This window comes from Nycticebus coucang, chromosome X, assembly GCF_027406575.1.
Source record: "Nycticebus coucang isolate mNycCou1 chromosome X, mNycCou1.pri, whole genome shotgun sequence".
Lineage (NCBI taxonomy): Eukaryota > Metazoa > Chordata > Mammalia > Primates > Lorisidae > Nycticebus > Nycticebus coucang.
The window spans coordinates 89,101,917-89,119,617 of NC_069804.1; the positions used below are offsets into that span (position 1 = coordinate 89,101,917).

The window sequence follows — 17,701 nt, forward strand, 5'->3', positions numbered from 1 at the left end:
GAAGATGTTAACAAATGGAAAAACATACCATGCTCATGGCAGGGAACAATCAACACTGTTAAAATATCTATACTACCCAAAGCAATATATTATTTTAATGCAATTCCTATTAAAGCTCCACTGTCATATTTTAAAGATCTTGAAAAAATAATACTTTGTTTTATATGGAATCAGAAAAAACCTCAAATAGCCAAAACATTACTCAGCAATAAAAACAAAGCTGGAGGAATCATGCTACCAGACCTGAGACTGTACTATAAATTGATAGTGATCAAAACATCATGGTACTGGTACAAAAACAGAGAAGTTGATGTCTGGAACAGAATAGAGAACCAAGAGATGAATCCAGCTACTTACCGTTATTTGATCTTTGACAAGCCAATTAAAAACATTCGGTGGGGAAAAGATTCCCTACTTAACAAATGGTTTTGGGTAAACCGGCTGGCAACCTGTAGAAGATTGAAACTAGACCCACACCTTTCACCATAACTAAGATAGACTCTCACTGGATAAAAGATTTAAACTTAAGACATGAAACTGTAAAAATGCTTGAAGAAAGTGCAGGGAAAAGTCTTGAAGGAATCGGTCTGGGTGAATATTTTACGAGAAGGATCCCCAGACAATTGAAGCAGTATCAAAAATACACTACTGGAACCTGGTCAAACTAAAAAGCTTCTGCACAGCCAAGAACATATTAAGTAAAGCAATCAGACAGCCCTCAAAATGGGAGAAAACATTTGCAGGTTATACCTCAGATAAAGGTCCAATAACCAGAATCCACAGAGAACTCAAACGTATTAGCAAGAAAAGAACACGTGACCCCATCTCAGGGTGGGCAAGGGACTTGAAGAGAAACTTCTCTAAAGAAGACAGATGCGGCCGGGCGTGGTGGCTCACGCCTGTAGTCCCAGCGCTGTGGGAGGCCGAGGCGGGTGGATTGCCTGAGCTCACAGGTTCGAGACCTGTATGTAACAGCAGTGAGCCAGAGTAAGATCCCGTCTCTACTAACATCAAAACTAGCCAGACGTTGCGGTGGGCGTCTGTAATCCCAGCTACTGGGGAGACAACGGGACAGAGCATCGCCAGAGGAATCATTGAAAAAAAAAAGAAAAAAAGAAAATGAACAAAAAAAAAAGAGTACTTCAAACGAAGAAGAATGATGACCAAGCAAGCTGAAAATAAAAAAAAAAAAATTAAAAAAATTCTAAAAAAAAAAATAAAGAAGACAGATGCACGATCTACAAACACATGAAAAAAAGCTCATCATCCTTAATCATCAGAGAAATGCAAATCAAAACTACTTTGAGATATCACCTAACCCCAGTAAGAGTAGCCCACATAACAAAATTCCAAAACCAGAGATGTTGGCGTGGATGTGGAGAAAAGGGCACACTTCTACACTGCTGGTGGGAATGCACACTAATACATTCCTTCTGGAAGGAAGTTTGGAGGATACTTAGTGACCTAAAAATAGACCTGTCATTCGATCCTGTAATTCCTTTACTAGGTTTGTACCCAGAAGACCAAAAATCACAATATAACCAAGACATCTGTACCAGAATGTGTATTGCAGCCCAATTCATAATTGCTAAGTCATGGAAGAAGCCCAAGTGCCCATCGACCCACGAATGGACTAGCAAATAGTGGTACATGTATACCATGGAATATTATGCAGCCTTAAAGAAAGATGGAGACTTTCATGTTTACATGGATGGAACTGGAACATATTCTTCTTAGCAAAGTATCTCAGGAATGGAAGAAAAAGTATCTAATGCACTCAGCTCTACTATGAAGCTAAAGTATAGCTTTCACACGAAGGCTGTAACCCAACTATAGTACAAGACTATGGGGAAAGGGCCAAGGAAGGGGAAGGGAGGGGGGAGGTTAGAGTGGAGGGAGGGTAATGAATGGGACCACACCTACGGTGCATCTTAGAATGGGTACAGGCGAAACTTACTAAACGTAGAATACAAATGCCTACATACAGCAACTAAGAAAATGCCATGAAGGCTACGTTTAACAGTTTGATGAGAATATTTCAGATTGCATACGAAACTAGCATATTTTACCCCTTGATTGCACTAATGTACACAGTTATGATTTAACAATAAAAATAAATAAATTAAAAAAATTAACAAATAAAATAAAATAAAACATTTTTATTATGAAAAAATTGTCTTTTGTTTGACCATAAAAAAAAAAAAGAATGATGTTCATAGATCACTTAGGGATCTAAAAATAGACCTGCCATTCAATTCTTCAATTCCTCTACTAGGTATATATCCAGAAGACCAAAAATCATTTTATAAAAAAGATATCTGCACCAGAATGTTTATTGAAGCCAAATTCATAATTGCTAAGTCACAGAAGAAGCCCAAGTGCCTATCGACCCATGAATGGATTAATAAATTATGGTATATGTACACCAAGGAATACTATGCAGCCTTAAAAAAGATGGGAGACTTTACCTCCTTTATGTTTACATGGATGGAGCTGGAACATATTCTTCTTAGCAAAGTATCTCAAGAGTGGAAGAAAAAAGTATCCAATGTACTCAGCCCTACTATTACACCAATTTGTAAACACCCACAGTTCCATATGAATGGTATAACCCAACTGCAGCCCAAGATGAAGGGGAAAGAAGAAAGGGAGGGGAAGGGAGGGCGGAGGATGTGTGGAGGTAAGGTAATTGGTGGGACCACACCTATGGTGCATTTTACAAGGGTACATGTTAAATCTACTAAGTGTAAAATATAAACGTCTTAACAAAAAAAATAAGAAAATGTGGTGAAGGCTATGTTAACCAGTTTTATGAAAGTAATTCAAATTGTATATAAAACCAGCACATTGCACCCCATAATTGCATTAATGTACACAGCTATGATTTAATAAACAAAATTAAAAATAAATTTTTTTATAAAACAAAAAAAAATATCTTGTAGCCTAAGGACACAATCAATAGAGTAAAAAAGACACCTGTGGAATAAGAGAAATTATCTGTGAACCATTTATTTGATAAGTAGTTAATATCCAGAATATATAAAGAACTCCTACAAATAGTCATAACAACAAAAAATTGATTAAAAAAATGGGCAAAGGACTGCAATAATTATTTTTCCAAAGAAGATAAACAAATGGCAGGGCATGGTAACTCATACCTGTAATCCTAGTACTCTGGGAAGCTGAGATAGGTGTATTGCTTTAGCTCAGGGGTTTGAGAGCAGCCTGAGCCAGAGTGAAACCCCATCTCTAAAAACAAAAAATAAATAATAGCTGGGTGTCTGGCAGGTGTCTGTAGTCCTAGCTGTTGGGGAGACAGAGGCAAGAGAATCACTTGAGCCCAAGAGTTTGAGGTTGCTTCTGTGAGCTATGATGCCACAGTACTCTACCAAGGGCAACAAAGTAAGACTCAGTCTCAAAAAAAAAAAAAAAGATATGGCGGCATCTGTGGCTCAAAGGGGTAGGGCGCTGGCCCCATATGCCGGACGTGGTGGGTTCAAACCCAGCCCCAGCCAAAAACCGCCAAAAAAAAAAAAAAAAAGATATATAAATGGCAAAAAAACACATGAAAAGACATTGAATATTATTAATCATTGTGGATACAAAAACCAACACCACAATAAGATACTACCTCATAACCATTAAGATGGCTATTATCAACAACAACAAAAAAAATAAAAAACCTAAATAAGAAGTATCTGCAAAGATGTGGAGAAATTAGAACCCTTGTATATTATTGGTAGGAATGTAAAAGGGTGCAGCGACTATAGAAAACAGCAGGGAGGTTCTTCAAAAACTTAAAAATTGAATTATATTATTCAGCAATTCCACTTTTGGGTATATATCCAAAATAATTGAAAGGAAGGTCTCAAAGAGATATTTGTGCTCCCATGTTCATAGCACCATGTTTCATAATATCCAAAAGGTAGAAGTATCCATCCAGATGAATGGGTAAACAACATATGGTAGATACATATAATACAAGGTAACATTATTCAGCCTTAAATGGAAGGAACTGCTAACACATGCTACAACATGGATGAACTTTGAAGATACGATGTTAAGTGAAAAAGCTAGTACAGAAAGACAAATACTGTCTGATTTCATTTATATGAGGTATCTAGAGTAGTAGAGTTCATAGAGACAGAAATAGAATGGGAGATACCAGAGGCTGGAAGAGGGGGCAACTGAAGTTGATGGGTACAGTTTTAGTTTTGCAAGATGAAAATAGTACTAGAGACCGGCTATATGACAGTGTGAATATACCTAATACCACTGACCAGTACATTAAAAAATGGTTAAGATGAGAACTTATATATATATATATTTTACCACTATTAAAAATTAACAAAATAACCTTACAGGCTTTAGAAATCCTTAGAGGTTAATAACCAACCTAAGATACACTATTTTTGTTAGGTACCACTTTTCATCCATGTTTAGCTTTTGTACTCATATATTGTAGCATATGACACTGTTATGTGGAGAATGATTTGAATTTTTGCCACAGGTGGACACAATATCACCATTTTATCTCTAACTCTAAAATGTCACTCTAAAATGGACTAATGGACATTAATATTAAAAATTATTTCAGGTACAAAAGCACAGGCAACAAAAACAGACAAATGAACCTATATTAAACTAAAAGGCTTTTGCACAGGAAAGAAAATAATCAATAGAGAAAAAAGACAACCTATTAAATGGGAGAAAATATTTGCCAACTATTTATCCAACAAGGAACTAATATCTAGAATATATAAGGAACTTAACAATTCAACAGTAAAATAAACTTAATTCCATTGAAAAGTGGGCAAAGAATATAAATAAGACATTTATCACAAGAAGACATACAATAGACAACGAGTGTATGAAAAAATGTTCAACATCACTAATAATCAGGGACATGCAATTCAAAACCACACTGATGTATCATCTTACCCCAGTTAGAATGGCTATTATTAAAAAGATAAAAAAAATAACATATGCTGGAGAAAATGCAGAGAAAAGGGAACTCTTATGAACCACTGGTGGGAATGTAAATTAGTATAACCACTGTAATCTTTTTTTTTTTTTTTTTTTTTTTTTGTAGAGACAGGGTCTCACTTTATGGCCCTCGGTAGAGTGCCGTGGCCTCACACAGCTCACAGCAACCTCCAACTCCTGGGCCTAAGCGATTCTCTTGCCTCAGCCTCCCGAGTAGCCAGGACTACAGGCGCCCGCCACAACGCCCGGCTATTTTTTGGTTGCAGTTTGGCTGGGGCCGGGTTTGAACCCGTCACCCTCCGTATATGGGGCCGGTGCCTTACTGACTGAGCCACAGGCGCCGCCCAACCACTGTAATCTTAACACGCTGGGAGGCCGAGGCCGGTGGATCGCCTGAGCTCAGGACTTTGAGGCCAGCTTGAAGAAGAGTGAGACCCTGTTCCTACTAAACTAGAAAAACTAGCTAGGCGTTGTGGCAGGCTCCTGTGGCCCCAGGTATGTATAGACAGATAGATAGATAATCTTGTCAAAATGAATGAAATTAAATTTTTTAATTTCCAAACAATCCCAGCCTGAACAGCTTAGAATGCGAAAGCAATTTCTTAAACTCTAGAAATCGTATCCTTTGGTCTAATAATTGCAGAATACACTAACATTCATAGGTTATATTATCTTAAATAAAGGTACTAATTTTGATTTATGGAGATGTCTGTGTGAGACTAGAATGTGAGTTGCACAATGATATACTGTAAAATGGGAATATTAAGCCATTTTTAAACATTTATTAAACATCTGTTATGTACTAAGCACTGATAGCTATCTACAGTATACTGGCTCTGTCATTAAGTAAGTCTATATTAACTATGTTGTATAGATTAAAAGGCTCTTACTAACTATATTGTAAGAGATACTATCCAGACAACAATAGAGTTAATTCTAGTATAAGACAGAATGTGGATAAGTATATAATTGAAATATAAGGAATGTAGTGTAACAGACTTTCCTTTTTTTTTTTGAGACAGAGTCTCACTATGTTGTCCTTGGTAGAGTTCTGTGGCATCACAGCTCACAGCAACCTCAAACTCTTGGGTTTAAGCAATTCTCTTGCCTCAGCCTCCCAAGCACCTGGGACTATAGGCACCTGACAAAATGCCCAGCTATTTCTATTTTTTTTTTTTTTTTTAGACAGAGTCTCACTTTATTGCCCTCAGTAGAGTGCCATGGCATCACAGTTCACAGCAACCTCCAACTCCTGGGCTTAGGTGATCCTCTTGCCTCAGCCTCCCAAGTAGCTGGGACTACAGGCACCTGCCACGACGCCCGGCTATTTTTTTGTTGCAGTTTGGCTGGGGCCAGGTTCGAACCCACCACCCCCAGTATATGGGGCCAGCACCCTACCCAGTGAGCCACAGGCTCCACCCAGCTATTTCTTTTTTAATTGTAGTTGTCATTGCTGTTTAGAATGCCCAGCCGGGATTGAACCCGCCAGCCCTGGTATATGTGGCTGGCACTGTTATCACTGAGCTATGGGCGCCAAGCTGTGAGTGACTTTTCATCTAGATTTAAAAAGGCTTAAAGGAAGCACCTGATATAAGGCTTAAAGGGTAAGCCTTAATTTGATAGTGGAAAGAAAGGGGCAGGAAAGTAAATATACTTCATGTTGTTTGTTTTATTTTATTTTACTTTTTTTGAGACAGAATCTTGCTCTGTTGCTCTGGCTAGAGTGCCATGTGTCATCAAAGCTCACTGCAGCCTCAAACTCCTGGGCTCAAGTGATCCTCCTGCCTCAGCCTCCTGAGTAGCTGGGACTATAGGTACATACCACAATGCCTAGCTAATTTTGCTATTTTCAGTGGAAACTATGTCTTGCTCTTTCTTTCTTGCTCAGGCTGGCCTTAAACTTCTGAGCTGCAATAATCCTTTTGCCTCAGCCTCCCAGAGTGCTAGGATTACAGGAGTGAGCCACTGCGCAGGGCCATACTTCATGTTTTTTGGAAATGAACAATCAATAGTGCTGAAATAAGACAGTGTATAGAAGAATATGATTATGAGAAATGTGGTCTTGTGTTCTTGTGTAATCAGAGTAGAGTACATGAGGTGAAAAGTACTAAGGAATTCTGGCTTCAGTCAAATGCCACTATTTTCAAAAGTGTGTTTTAGGAAATCTAGCCAAAAACATTCCATCAAGTGGTCCAATAATTTGGGAAACTGTATTAGAGTCCCTTACTGGAAAGGAAAGGATAACATATATATCAGCATGTGAAAGTTCCTGAAAAGTTCAGTGTTTGGAGACAATTCTCCATGAGTTTCTCTTATTTCTACATGAATTGTGGGCAAAGGCACTAACTTCTTTTGTTCTGGATGATCTTTTTTTCCTTTTCTTTCTTTCTTTCTTTTTTTTTTTTTTGAGAAACAGAGTCTTACTCTGTTGCCCAGGCTAGAGTGTCATGGCATCCTAGCTCACAGCAACCTCAAACTCCTAGGCTCAAGCAATCCTCCTGCCTCAGCCTCCCAAGTAGCTAGGCCTATGGTCACCCATCACGACACTAGGATAAATTTTCTATTTTTAGTAGAGACAGTGTCTAGCTCTTGCTGAGACTGGTTTCAAACTCCTAAGCTCAAGCAATCCTCCTGCCTCAGCCCCCCAGAATGCTAGGACTACAGGCATGAACCATCACAAACAGCCCCTTCTAGATGATCTTATCAAGGGCATTTGTGTATCTTTGGAAGCTAGAGAGAAGTTTCCCTCCAAAACAAAGAGCAAACATGCTTACCATCCATTGTAGATGATTTTGGTTCCTACAGCTTAGCATTCCTCTCCCATAATGCAACCAATTGGCTCTCTCTGCATTGCCCTATGGGAGTGGGACTTGGGGAACAAGAAAACGCTAATAACTTTGGTTACTTATTAGTATTAAAGTCCTTTGACTCTCTCCAAGGAGTGTCATATCTTCTTCCAGCAACCAAGAAAATGTAGCAGGCTAACTTGTTACTTTGCAAGCAGGCTAAGAACTCAGATCCTTCAGAGCTCTTGAACCCTAAAGTAAAAAAATCAGTTTAATTTTGTTTAAAGTAGGGTTTCACAAATTTAATTTTTTCAAAGTATTCTTATTAATACCCTACAGAAAAAAAACTCTGGGAAATATTAGTGCAGGCAACATGGAGAAAGAACTATATGGAAGTTAAGTGGACCAGTTAAAAGGCTACTGCATTAGCTCAAATGAGAGATGATGAGGGCTTTGGAATGTAACATGGGAATGGCTATGACACATGTACAAGAAGATGAAGATGACAAACAATTGTCATTAATGCTATGGAACACATGAAGACCTTGTTTGGATAGAAATGGAGGAGAAACAGGAGTTTAATTTGGAATACAATGAAATTTTGGATTGTGAAGTCATTTATGTAAAGATGTATAGTAAGGTGTCATATGCAGATTTTTCTGTTTATGTTTTAAACAATTATTATAGAGTAAAAAAGTGTTCAAATATATGAATTAGGAACATTTATAAAGAAAGATAAAATTAAATCTGTGTCCTTGAGTGTTTATATGCAAGGGGAAAGAACTAGAAGAGAGGCCGAATTTAAAAGTACACACGAGGTCAGCTGTGGTGGCTCATGCCTGTAATCCAAGAATGTTGAGAGGCTGAGGCAGGAGCATTGCCTGAGCTCGGGAGTTCAAGACCAGCCTTGGCAACACAATGAGACTCCCCCATCTCTAAAAAAATTTTTAAAAATTAGCCGGGCTTGGTGGTGTGCTTATAGACCTAGTTACTCAGAAGACTGAAGAGGGAGAATCACTTGAGCCCAGGAGTTTAAGGCTGCAGTGAGCTTTGATGGCACCACTATACTCCAGCCTGGACAACAGAGTGAGATCCTGTCTCTTAAAAAAGAAACGAACAAAGGGTGGTGCCTGTGGCTCAAAAGAGTAGGGCGCCGGCCCCATATGCCGGAGGTGGCAGGTTCAAGCACAACCCCAGCCAAAAACTGCAAAAAAAAAAAAAAAAGAAGAAACGAACAAAATCCCCACAAATGTAAGAGGTGGTAACTGACAGAGCAGGTGTGATAGAAAAGGGTTCAGCTGTGAACAAAAACAGGCTCTTTCCCACTAAGACAAAAGGCAAGGGGGAAAGACAGCCTGGTTTACTAAGGACTTTAGTATTACATAATGGTGGGATTCATACTATGATTTTAAAAATTACTTGCTAAACTATACACTCGAAAATGGTTAAAATGGTAAATTTTATATTTTCTCTATTTTAATACAACAAAAATATATGTTACTTGATTACTACCCAATTTCCACATTTCAATAGGTTAGCAATCATCACTACATTTTATGGTTAGCTCGAGTTTAGCTTTTTGCTCATTACTCCAGATCAGTGTTTTTCAATTTCTTTTTCTATCTCATGGCACACTTGAACCTATAAACTTCTGTGGCACACTTAAATTATGTTGATCAAAAAACAAAAAAAGAATATACTTACCGTGTTTTGAACTTCTTTCAAAAAATAATTTAACGATCTTTAAAAATGTTTATGGCACAGGCCACACCTGTGTGTTGTACCACACCAGTTGAAAATCACTGCTCTAGATTCCACATAACAGCTATCCTATTTAACTTCTTGTAGCCCCTGATAAAAAATGTATTCCACTATATCCATATTTTATCTAATCCTACACAGGCGAATAAAGCAAAGATCTTACCATCTGAAATACATCAGAGCCTTCATCAAAATCCACCATGGCAAAAAAAATCCTGTTGGTAAATGCACTGGAGTATCGCCATGAGTTTGCCAGGATCTGGAATTCTTCATCAGCTTGCCTGGATGCAATAAGATTTGTGAAGATAATAATAGAAAACAAAATTAAAAATCAATCTAGTTTATCAGCAGTAAAAGAGATCCAACCAAGCAATAGTAGTTTTTCCAATGGGGGCAATAGTAGAAAACATTGAGTAAGTCAGGCTTTGCTGATAGGGTTAGGGCAAACCTTGTTTTGGCATAAAAGAAGCCTTATCCTAACTCAGTGATTTTCAACTGGTGTGTCATGAGAGGGTCTTAGGTGTACCATGATATTTTTTAAAAGATCATTAATTAAATTATTTTCAAAAGGATTTCAAAGCAAAGTAAATATATTCTTTTTACTCTTTTTTTTTTTTGATCAACATAATATAAGTGTGCCATGGAAGTTTACAGTTCAAGTGTGTCACAAGATTAAAAAGGTTAAAAAACAGGGTGGCGCCTGTGGCTCAGTGAGTAGGGCGCTGGCCCCATATGCCGAGGGTGGCGGGTTCAAACCCAGCCCCAGCCAAACTGCAACAAAAAAATAGCCGGGCGTTGTGGCGAGCGCCTATAGTCCCAGTTGCTCAGGAGGCTGAGGCAAGAGAATCACGTAAGCCCAAGAGTTAGAGGTTGCTGTGAGCCGTGTGACGCCACGACACTCTACCCGAGGTCGGTACAGTGAGACTCTGTCTCTACAAAAAAAAAAGGTTAAAAAACAATGTCCTAAGTGTTGAGGCTGTCACCAGAAAATAATAATCACCTGGCTCCACTTTATATTTCATGCCTGTTTCTTATCCCAAAGCTCTTTCTGTGGTCATTGGACAAATACAGCTAATAGTCTTTGCAATTTCTTTTCTTTTCTTTGAGACAGAGTCTCAAGCTGTTGCCCTGGGTAGAGTGCTGTGGCGTCACAGCTTCACAGCAACCTCAAACTCTTGGGCTTAAGCGATTCTCTTCCCTCAGCCTTCCAAGTAGCTGCAACTACAGGTGCTGCCACAATGCCTGGCTATTTTTGTTGTTGTTGCAGTTGTCTTTGTTGTTTTAGTTGGCCCGGGCAGGTTCGAATCCACCAGCCTTAGTGTATGTGGCCAGCACCCTACCCACTGAACTATGGGCACCACCAGTCTCTGCAATTTCTAATTCCCTAAATTACTTCTAACAGTTCAAAGATAAGGTAGAAATAGTTTGCCTAGAGGAAGCAGATGTACAATATTAATTCATTTTAAAAAATGGCTCAATAGGGTGGCACCTGTGGCTCAGTGGGCAGGGCTCCAGCCCCATATACTGAGGATTGCCGGTTCGAACCCAGCCCCGGCAAAACTGCAACAAAAAAATAGCTGCATGTTGTGGCAGGCACCTGTAGTCCCGGCCACTTGGGAGGCTGAGGCAAGGGAATCACCTAAGCCCAGGAGTTGGAGGTTGCTGTGAGCTGTGATACCATAGCACTTTACCAAGGACAATAAAGCGAGACTCTGTCTCTAAAAAAAAAAAAATGCATTAATGTACACAGCTATGATTTAATAAAAAAGAAAAAGGGTTCAGCACCTATTGCTCAGTGGTTAGGGCACTGGCCACATGCATGGGGGCTGGTCGGTTTGAACCCAGCCAGGGCCTGCTAAACAACAACAATAACAACAAATAGCCTGGTGTTGTGGCAGGTGCCTATAGTCCCAGCTACTTGGGAGGCTGAGGCAAGAGAATCACTTGAGCCCAGAAGTTTGAGGTTGCTGTCATCTGTGACAGCATGGCACGCTACCGTGGGTGATATAGTGAAACTTTGTCTCAAAAATAATAATAATAAAATAAACTAAAGCACAAATGCTACTTGGGAAATAAAAATCAGATGACATATTAGAAAGGTAAGAAGGGTTCAGGGAACTGAAATTAATTGAAACCTCAAGTCATCTGTGACTTTTCCTGTATCTCCCATATGATTTCACTTACCAAGATCTGCCAATTTTGATTTGTTATTAACATTTTTATTTAAGACAGAGTCTCATTCTGTGCCCTCGGTAGAGTACTGTGGTGTCATAGCTCACAGCAACCTCAAACTCTTGCACTCCAGCAACCTTCTTGTTTTGGCCTCCCAAGTAGCTAGGACTACAGGCTCCCACCACAACACCTGGCTTGTTATCAACTTTTAACTCCATCTCTACTATTTATTTATTTATTGTGGAGACAGAGAGTCTCACTTAGTCACCCTTGGTAGAGTGCTGTAGTGTCACAGCTCACAGCAACCTCAAACTCTTGGGCTCCAGTGATTCTCTTCCCTCAGCCTCCCGAGTAGTGTGAATACAGGTACCCACTACAATGCTTGGCTATTTTTTTAGAGAGGGGTTCTTGCTCTTGATCAGGCAGGTCTTGAACTCCTGAGTTCAAACAGTCTACCCGCCTCAGCCCCTAAGAGTGCTAGGATTACAGGCATGAGCCTCCATGCCTGGGTTTCTCCTGTTTATTTTCATTGCTATAATCTAAGGCAGTATTTTTCAACCTTTTATTTCATGGCAAACTTGAACCTACAGTAAAACTTCTGTGGCACACCTAAATTATATTGATTAAAAAAAAAGAAGAAGAAGAACATACTTACTGTGCTTTGAACTTTTTTTTTAAGATAGCGTGTGACTCTGTCATCATGGGTAGAGTGCCATGGCATCATTATAGCTCACAGCAACCTGAAACTCCTAGGCTCAAGTGATCCTCTTGCCTCACCTTCCCCAGTAGTTGGGTCTATAGGCTCCTGCCACAGCCCCCAGCTAATTTTTCTATTTTTAGTAGAGCCAGGGTCTCACTCTTGCTCAGGCTGGTCTTAAACTCGTGAACTCAATCTTCCTGCTTCTGCCTCCCAGAATGCTAGGATAACAAGCATAACCCACCTGGCCTGGCCTTGTGCTTTGAACTTCTTTTGAAAATAATTTCATTAAAGATCTTTAAAAATTTTTGCGGCACACCTAAGATTTTCTCATGGTACAGCAGTGTGCCACTGCACACCAGTTGAAAATCACTGATCTAAGGTAAGATTCTTTTTTTTTTTGCAGTTTTTGGCCGGGGTTGGGTTTGAACCCGCCATCTCCAGCATATGGGGCCAAAGCCTGACTCCTTTGAGCCACAGGTGCCGCCCTAAGGTAAGATATCTACCAGTAGGATATTAAAATACTGACTAGTTTCTCCTCCTCCAATCCTTCTTATACTGCAATAAACATCAGTCTTCCTAAATTACTACTTTCCTAAAATCCCTCCTCTTCTCAGAAATAATTATTGCTTTTCTATTACCTTCAGAATATATTATCTAAGCCCTTTCAATGGTTATTCATTTTTTTGTAGAGATATGGTCTTGCTATTTGCATAGGCTCAAGGGCACTGGCTATTGACAGACTCAATCACAGCACACTGTAGCCTTGACCTCCCGGCCTCAAAGGATCCTCCTTCTTCATCCTCTTGAGTTGCTGGGACTACAGGTATGTACCACTGCACTGGCTTTACTGGTTATTCAAGGTTCTTTATCACCTAATTCCATATAATGCATCTAGTTTTATCTAGCCTTATTACTAATCAATATCAAATAGGATCCTTAATCCCAGCATATGATTTACTCCTCTCTCTACACCCTTTGGCAAATAATTGCTTCTAACTGGATATCTTACTTCAATCTAAATTTGCTAACTGTGTAGCCCTAGTAAAATCCTGTCTCCTCCATTAGGCCAACTCTAACCTCACCTATTATCTGTCCAACTCTAACCTCACCTATTATCTGTCCTTCGTGAAATGCTATAGTATTTATTATGTATACAATTCATCTCTTATTTATTCTCAAATTTATTTATATTACCAGCTATATTTCCATGTGTGTAATTTATTTCCCTAACCAGATTTTAAGTGTAGGGTACCTTTTTTACACTTCTCAATTCAACAGCACCAAAATATAGTATTATTCACATTGCTATTGCTTAATTTTTATTTGTTGAATATTTAAAAAATGTGAGTCAATTTTAAATTTGGTCTCACAGAAAGTAAGATACCAGTAAAAACTTAGGTAAGAATTCCACTAATTTGCATCTAACTGAATTATGAAAGAGTGTATGTTCTATGCCATTTTTGTATACTCTCTTTTTTTTTTCTTTTGAGACATACTCTTACTTTGTTGCCCCCTGGTAGAGTGCTCTGGCATCATAGCTCACAGAAACCTCTAACTCTTGGGCTCAAGCAATTCTCTTGCCTCATCCGCCTTAGTAGCTGTGACTACAGGTGCCCACCATAACACCCGGCTATTTCTTTAGAGATGGGGTCTTGCTCTAGGTCAGGCTGGTCTGGAACTCGTGAGCTCAGAAGATCCGCCCACCTTGGCCTCCCAAAGTGCTGGGATTACAGGCATGAGCCACCACACCTGGCTTAAAATTCTAGATTTTAAGTTTATTTGTAATTAAAACTTACTATTCTGTTTCCTTCTTTTATTTAATTTTAATTTATATTTAGCATATACCCCTTAAAATAAGCACTATGGAACCCAATAACTTGACTATCCCTTACCTCTAGGAAGAAAATCCTGAAAGAAAAGTTATCAACCCAGACATGGTGGCTCATGCCTGTAATCTTAGCATTCTGGGAGACCAAGGTGGGTAGACTGCCTGAGCTCACCAGTTTGAGACCAGCCTGAGCCAGAGCGAGACCTTGTCTCTAAAAATAGCCGGGCATTGTGGCAGGTGCTTATAGTCCCAGCTACTTGGGAGGCTGAGGCAAGAAAATTGCTAAGCCTAAGAGTTTGAGGTTGCTGTGAGCTTGACACCATGCACTCTACCGAGGGTGACAAAGTGAGACTCTGTCTCAAAAAAAAATAATAATAATTTATTTTTGGCCTTGAGCGAGATGGCTCACACCTGTAATCCTAGCACTCTGGGAGGCCAAGGCTGGTGAATTGTTTGAGATCAGGAGTTCAAGACCAGCCTGAGCAAGAGCAAGAGCAAGAGCAAGACCTCATGTCTAAAAATAGCCAGGCATAATGGCGAGCACCTGTAGTCCCAGGTACTTAGGAGGCTAAGGCAAGAGAATCATTTGAGGCTAAGAGTTTATGGGTGTGGTGGTTCATGCCTGTAATCCACCACTTTGGGAGGCTGAGGCAGGTGGATTGCCTAAGGTCAGGAGTTTGAGACCAGCCTGAGCAAGAGCAAGACTCTGTCTTTAAAAATAGTCAAGCATTGAGGTGGGTGCCTATAGTCCCACCTACTTGGGAGGCTGAAGCAAGAGAATCACTTGAGCCAAAGAGTTTGAGGGTGCTGTGAGCTATGACCACCATAGCACTCTACCAAGGGTGACAAAGTGAGACTCTGTCTCAAAAATAAAATCAATTTATTTTTAACAGAGATATAATTGTATATATTTGTGGAACACAATGATGTTTTGACATATGTATACACTATGGAATGATTAAATCAAGAATTAAGATAGTTATCATATCATCTACTTATTTTTTTTGTTGATAACATTTAAAATCTATTTTATTTATTTATTTTTTTGGAGACAGAGTCTCACTATGTTACCCTTGGTAGAGTGCTGTGGCATCACAGCTCACAGCAACCTCAGATTCTTGGGCTTAAGCGATTCTCTTGCCTCAGCCTCCCAAGTAGCTGGGACTACAGGTGCCCATCACAATGCCCAGCTATTTTTTTGTTGCTGTTGTTGTAGTTGTCGTTGTTTAGCAGGCCTGGGCTGGGTTCGAACCTGATAACCCCAGTGTATGTGGCTGGCACCCTAATCACTGAGGTAGGTACAGGTGCTGAGCCTAAAATCTATCTTTAGTAATTTCAAATTTTATAATACATTATTATTGTTAACTGTGGTCACCATGCTGTGCAATATATGACCATCACTTATTCCTCCCATCTAACTGAAACTTTGTGCCTTTTAATCAGCATCTCTCCTTTCCCCATTCTTTCCCACAAGCCTCTGATAACCATTCCATTCTCTGCTTCTATGAGTTTGACTTATTTAGACTTCACATCAGATGACATGCACCTTTGTTTTTTTTTTTTTTTTTAATGTTCTGTTCTCTCATATTCCAAACTTAGATGAAGCCACCATTATTGCATTAATAAATATCTTAAGCTTTGGGTAGACCAGTTAAAATTTTATAGCCTGTTTCTTCCCAAAATAGGAGAATATTTGTTACCTTTACCTTCTGAGATTATTGTGATAAAACAAGAGTATAAAGTTGAAAACACTAATAAATAATGAAACACAACATCAATGTTATCAGCAAACATTGATGGCTACTACAGTAATTTATCCATGTTCTCTCCTACCTCGATAATACAGACAACTAAGAATTGACTATAAAAAAAGAACAATAGTATTATATGTTACTACAGACTTCTTAAGTAAGGTAAACACATTAATTATTTATGTATCCACTGAAGTCGTTTGGTTCTTCTGGATTTAATAAATGGCTAAAATCTTATGAGTTACTTAATTTTAAAGTATAGTTGAAAGTTCATACTTGCAAACGACACACTGTCTATGAAGTTGTAGAGCAGTGAACATGACAATCACAGAGTAATTTCTTGGTGGGGCCTTAACAAGGCGACGGAACTTGTCTCCATTCATTCTTATTACAGGCCTTTTACTGGTCCATTCCATCAGTTGACTAACCTTTTCAGATAACACCATCTAAAAAAGACAAAGTGAGCATACTGTTAAAATACTCAACTTGGCATTTAAAGTTCTTTTAAGCTGGGCACAGTGGCACATGCCTGTAGTCTCAGCTATTCAGGAGACTGAGGTGGGAGAATCATGTGAGCCCAGGAATTTGAGATCAGCAAAGTTCTGTAAAAAATTAGAAAAAGAACTTTTATTTTGACACAGAATCTCACTTTGTTGCCCTCAGTAGAGTGCCATGGTGTCACAGCTCACAGCAACCTCAAACTGTTGGGCTTAAGTGGTTCTCTTGCCTCAGTCTCCCATGTAGCTGGGATTACAGGTGGCCACCACAATGCCCAGCTATTTCTAGAGACAGGTATTGCTCTGGCTCAGGCTGATCTCTAACCTGTGAGCTCAGGCAATCCACCGCCTTGGCCTCCCAGAGTGCCAGGATTATAGGCGTGAGCCACAAGGCCATCCAAAAAAAATTGTTTTTGAGACAGAGTCTCTCTATTGCTCTAGGCTACAGTGCCACAGCACCAGCCTAGCTCACAGAAACCTCAAACTCCTGGACTCAAGCAGTCTTCCTGCCTTAGCATCCACCTCCAGAGTAGCTAGGACAATAGGTGTCTAAAAATATTTTTAATTAAAAAATTGAAGTTCCAGGCTTGGCGCCTAGAGTTCAGTGAGTAGGGCACTGGCCACATACACTGAAGCTGGCCCGTTCGAGCGTGGCCCCAGGCCTGCTAAACAACGACAACTGCAACCAAAAAATAGTTGGGCTTCGGCAGCGCCTGTGGCTCAGTGAGTAGGAAGCCATCCTCATATACTGAGGGTAGCAGGTTCAACCCAGCCCCAGCCAAACTGCAACAAAAAAATAGCCGGGCATTGTGGTGGGTACTTGTAGTCCCAGCTACTCAGGAGGCTGAGGCAAGAGAATCACCTATGCCCAAGAGTTGGAGGTTGCTGTGAGCTGTGATGCCACAGTACTCTACTGAGGGCAACAAGGTGAGACTCTGTCTCTAAAAAAAAAAAAAAAAATAGTTGGGCATTGTGGTGGGTGCCTGTAGACCCAGCTGCTTGGGAGGCTGAGGTAAGAGAATTGCTTAAGCCCAAGAGTTTGAGGTTGCTGTGATCTATGACACCACAGCACTCTATTGAGAGTGGAAAGTGAGACTCTGTCTCAAAAAAAAAAAAGTTGGGCAGCACCTATGGCTCAGTGAGTAAGGTGCCAGCCCTATATACCAAGGGCACCTGTAGTCCCAGCTACTCGTGAGGCTGAGGCAAGATTATTGCTTAAG

General features: G+C 39.7%; 1 protein-coding gene across 1 annotated transcript in view; it reads right to left on the bottom strand.

Moving 5' to 3' along the window:
- The window catches only part of MAGT1 (magnesium transporter 1), a 113,744-nt gene that overhangs the window by 64,389 nt on the left and 31,654 nt on the right, over window positions 1-17,701 (bottom strand). The window contains exons 2-3 of the mRNA XM_053579476.1: window positions 16,261-16,430; window positions 9,697-9,814 (exon numbers count right to left, since the gene is read on the bottom strand). Of these exons, the coding sequence (XP_053435451.1) occupies window positions 9,697-9,814; window positions 16,261-16,430 (288 nt within the window). The remainder of the gene's footprint in view (window positions 1-9,696; window positions 9,815-16,260; window positions 16,431-17,701) is intronic.